General features: G+C 31.0%; 1 protein-coding gene across 1 annotated transcript; it reads right to left on the bottom strand.

Annotated features, from left to right (window-relative positions):
* Positions 1–3,132: 3,132 nt before the first annotated feature.
* Positions 3,133–4,854, bottom strand: LOC131171788 (alkane hydroxylase MAH1-like). The gene has a single exon (XM_058131726.1). It carries the CDS (start codon positions 4,804–4,806, stop codon positions 3,253–3,255), a length of 1,554 nt encoding a protein of 517 aa, XP_057987709.1. The 5' UTR covers positions 4,807–4,854; the 3' UTR covers positions 3,133–3,252.
* Between the last annotated feature and the right edge of the window lie 244 nt (positions 4,855–5,098).

The raw sequence follows: 5,098 nt of genomic DNA, 5'->3' as shown, positions 1-5,098 counted from the left end.
AAAACCAGATCTCCTTATTGCAAACACATACGTTTTTGATGATCTAAGGGCGTGTTTTGTTTTAGCGATTCCAGAGGAGGGATCTTGAAGAATTAATGGATTTGAGTAAAATCCATTGATTGGTTGAGTAAAATATGATCAAATTTGTTCAAAATCTTTCATCTAGTGAAATCCCTCAAAGTTAGGGTTTTGAGAACTCACCTGCCATCCTCCTAGGTTCGGATATATACATTATATCTCTTGTGACCTACGGTTTAATTTTGAACATTTCAATGGAAGTCTCTTTTTATTTCTTGTGTTCTTTGTCATAGAATGTCTGAAGGCCATTATTGAATCCTGTAACATCGTTTCCTGCTCTTCATTCATTCAAAATGTAAAGGCCTATTTACGCTGAGGCACAGCAAGAGAGATGCTTAGTTATTATAAGGAGGCAATTGATGGTGAGGATAGCATCATATTTTATATGCATCTTCTGCCTGTTAAGTAGATTTTTCCTTGTTTATCGACTTTTTATCTATGTTGGCTGTGCTGGATCTTACAAAAATGGAATATTTACATAATGCGCGGCAATATTTTTGAAATTACGTGGTAACAAATTAGTGAGTCGTTAACGGAGAATAACTCGAGGTACTGTTTTGATAGACATGAAAGTTGTCCCTGAAGTGATAGTTCTAAACCACATGGTGTATTTGTGTAATTATCCCAAGATTTTATAATTTTTTAAGTCAAAGGACTAAAGTGTAGAGCCATTAGCATATCACAAGGATCAAAATTGCTAATTTTGAAATAGCAAAGAGCAAAGTGTATATTAAAAAATATCTTGAGGGGATTTTTATAGTTAGTCATATTGATTATTTTTTTGTAAGGGTATCTTCAAAATCACCATGATAATTGATAGAGTGGTTATATTTGAAAAGCATTAGGAATCTCAAGTTGAAAAAATATGAATATGAAGTAAAAGAGTAATATATAAGTGGTTGGGCTGTAATATTAAATTGATTAATCATTTTGATGTATAAAGTAACTTAATAACTTATATAATAAGGGGAAATATTGGCAATCCTACATTGAAATAATATGCAGTAAAATGGCAATATATAAGTGATTGGGTTAAAATATTAAATTTGTTAATCATTTTGATATGTAAAATAATTCAATCACTTAAATAACAAGGGGAGTATTGAGAATTTCACGTTAAAAGAATATAAAGTAAAAGAGCAATAAATAAATAGTTTGATTGTAATATTAAATTGACTAGTCATTTTGATGTATAAAATTACTCAATCACTTATATAAGCTCAAATTAATATGTAATTTATCTAATATTATCTGAATTTAAACTAAACAAAAAGAAGCTCTTTCTTTTTGGTATTTTCCAATTATTATAATGTCATTAATAAGGGTGTGCGATTTTGGTTTGATTCGAGGTCTACTTAGGAACTGGAATCGAATCAAAACTTCTGTACAATTCTGGTTTGGTTTTTCGTTGTTTCGGTTTTAGTTCAATACGTTCTCAGTTCTTCAGTTCCTATTCGTTTATTAGTTTTTGAAATAATTTTATGTAATTATTTCCTTAAAAAAGTTATATTTTAATTAGCATTTAAATTTTAAATTGAATTATTAATACATAATATATCATATAATACGTCTTTTAGATATTTTTAAATATATAATCTTTGACTATAAAGTGCACATATAATTTAGAATTAAGTATATTATAAAATACAATAGTATAAGTATATAATATAATATACATATTTTAACTATTTATTAATGATACAATATTTAACTATAAGATACTAAATATAATTATGAATTAATATATATATATATATATATATATATATATATATATATATATATATATATTAAAAATATATAATACATTTAAAAAACATAAAAAAAACTCGTATAAATTCAGTTTCGATTCGGTTTTGGTATGATTTTAGTTCGGTTTTTAGTGAAGAGCTAAAATCAAATCAAAATAACTTTAATTCAGCATAATTTTTATAGGTTCGATACAATTTTTCGATTTAGTGCGAGACCTTCGAGAACGGTGCACAACCCCAATCATTAATATGATACAACTGTTATTCTGTTGTGATAAACAAAAGTGTGTTATAGCTTCTAAATGAATGGAGGATATAATAATTTTAACTTTGAAGATTTTTTCTTTTTTTTTTTTCAAAACTCTTGGTAGCCAAACAAAAGCAAGTTCCTTTCTCCTCATTTTCTCTCCTTCCATTTTCAACCAATCCCAGCAAAAAGATAGACTTAAAAATCTTTCCCCTCTCTCTCTTCTTGCATTCTCCATCCCCTCCCTTCTTTTCCCCTTCATTGATTCACCATATGGAGTTTAAATTTAAATCTTAGTTAATCTCATTGACACTTGTGTGCCTGTAGACTTTAAATATGCCCTGGTGCTTGAGCCAACTAATAAAAGAGTAGCCCTTTCTGCTGAAAGATTACGGAAGGTGTTTTCAGTACGAGATTCAAGTGAATGCGTCAGTCTAGGAATGGCAAAGCCTCCAATTTATCATTTTTCATAAAAGCCTCGTCAATTTCTCTGCAGCAGATGACACAATTAAACAATTTGATGAGTGTTGCTACACAAAAAATGGCTCGAGGAGAAGAGTGCCTGGCAGGTAGAGACGGGAGAGAAGATAGTAATCCATCTTCATAGAAGGAGATAGTAATCCATCTTCATAGAAGGTATAGAGGTCTGAAGAGTATGTTTTTGTTTGATGTGATCTGATATGATTTTAAGATAAATAGGTAATTATCACTGTTGTTTGTTTTTGTAAGTACGGTACAATTTTGTTCATTTTAATATTTTATAAAATGAGTACTTTGTTGTTTAATTATGTTTTTAATAATTTTACTTATTAATTCTAAATTTAAGATTTTTTTTCTCATATTAAATAATAGTAATAATAAAATAGATAAATAAAAAAAATAATGGAGTGCTTACTTTGAAGTGAATTTATTTTAGAGATCGATTTTATTAAAATATATCTAACTAATAAAAATTTAATAAATCATATTTTTAAATAGGTTGCACCATATAATTTTAGACTGGACTTACCATAATTTTGCATAACGTGATATTCATACATTAATAAGGTATATATATCCGATTCTAAGATAAGACTTGCATAGATAACATTGGAATACAAAAACTTCTAGATTTGCTTAATGACCAACTTATTAACTAATTACACATAAGTGATTCCATGAGGTAGATTAATATCTTCAAGGAGAAAATCTCTTTAAAACCCTAACCTTCAAACCTCTTTTCGTATAAAGTAATACAGAAACATTTGGACTAACAGAATGGTTTTCAACCACTTGAAGAGAATAATTCCATATAACAGAAGCAGCAATCGCTTTCATTTGTATGAATGCCAACTCCTTACCTATGCAACTCCTGGGTCCTGCATTGAATGCTACGAACTTGTAAGACGGCACATGTTTGATTCTTCCTCCCTCTGAAATCCACCTCTCTGGTTTGAATTCCAAGCAATCTTTACCCCATATTTCTTCCATCCTGCCCATTGCGTAGAAAGAGAACAGAATCCTCATATTTCTAGGAACATTATGTCCACTTGGAAAAATATCTTCTTCAATTGCCACTTTGTGTTCGAAAGGTGCTGGTGGATACAGCCTCAAAACTTCACATATAACTGCATGTAGATAAACTAGTTTCCTTCCCTCTTCAATACTGAAAACCCTCCATTTTTCACTTGTTTTTGCACCTAAATTTGCTTTGATCTCTTCCAAAATCTTTTGCTCTACAAATGGGTGAGTTCCGACAAGCCAGAAGAGCCAGACAAGACCAGCACCTATGGTGTCTCTCCCAGCTACCAAGAGATTAAATGCCATGTCTCTTAGAAACTTGTTTGATTTAATCAGAATGCCACTTTCTGCTGCTACTTTTGCAAAATCATTATCTTCTGCCAGAAAGTATGTTAACAAGTCGAAACCCTCTCCTTCCATTTGATCTTTGCAGCTTTGGCCTACTTGCTCTCGCTTTCTTATAATACATTGCTCCAAAAAATCATCAAAAATCTTCCAAGATTTCTTGAACTTCTTCTCATTCCCAATCTGAAGCCATCTTTGCAACTTCCAAATGCTTGCAGGCAATGCATGCCGGTAAATGATGATCTCCTCTATATCATCAAAAGCTTTCTGATAAGCAATTTCAGGGAATTCAATAGAAAGGGAATTTGGATCAAAGCCTAAAACCAACCGGCAGATATTATCAAACGTGAATCGCTGAAACACATCTTGCATGTCTACTTGTGAAACATTTTCCAGAAGTGGAAATAAGCCATTTAAGATCTTTTGCCTCAAAGTGATCTCTACAGCCAAATCGAACCTCTTGTTCTTGACTAATAAAGAGTGAAATATTCTCCTCTGAATGCTCCAGCTATCAGAATCAGAATTGAAAATTCCATCTCCCAGAGGTTCAAAAATCTCTCTGAACTCAGGGCCCTTGGGATAGTTGGGGAAGTTCTTGCTCAGAACATAATGGACGTTCATGGGATCGCTAATCAACAAAAAATCCATGCCAAAGAACCAAGGTCCTTTGAACAGAAAAGTGCCTTTATTTTGTTGAAGAATAAAAGTGGCAAAATCATGGATATGAGACAAGTTGCAAAGAAGACCAGGAATCATCCCGAAAACAGGCCAATCGATGCTTACATAGCTACTTCTTCTATTCCACCTCGAAAGCCATAGAAGAAGAAGAATAAAAACAATGGAGAGAAATGCTGCTATTATCAGTGTAGACCCGAACATGTTCATTCAAGCTATGTTGAGTATCTTTTTTGTTTTTGGATAAGCAACTCCGCTATGTTGCTTCGCTTTGAAATAGCCTAAGCCAAGCTATGGATATTTATAGATCAAGTGATGACTATTTTGGGATTTAAATTAGCATTTTAATAAAAAAAAAATTGTGTCCTGTCAATAATATATATCAATCACAATGAATTATTGCTGTGTGTGTATATATATATAAAGTAAAATTTAATTTTATTAAAAAATATTTTTAAATAATAATTTTAAATACACTAAATTAATATAGAAATGACAATAA

This window comes from Hevea brasiliensis, chromosome 13 (assembly GCF_030052815.1).
Source record: "Hevea brasiliensis isolate MT/VB/25A 57/8 chromosome 13, ASM3005281v1, whole genome shotgun sequence".
Classification (NCBI taxonomy): Eukaryota; Viridiplantae; Streptophyta; class Magnoliopsida; order Malpighiales; family Euphorbiaceae; genus Hevea; species Hevea brasiliensis.
The sequence above is the reverse complement of the archived record's forward strand: the minus strand, read 5'-3'. Positions and strand labels throughout refer to the sequence as shown.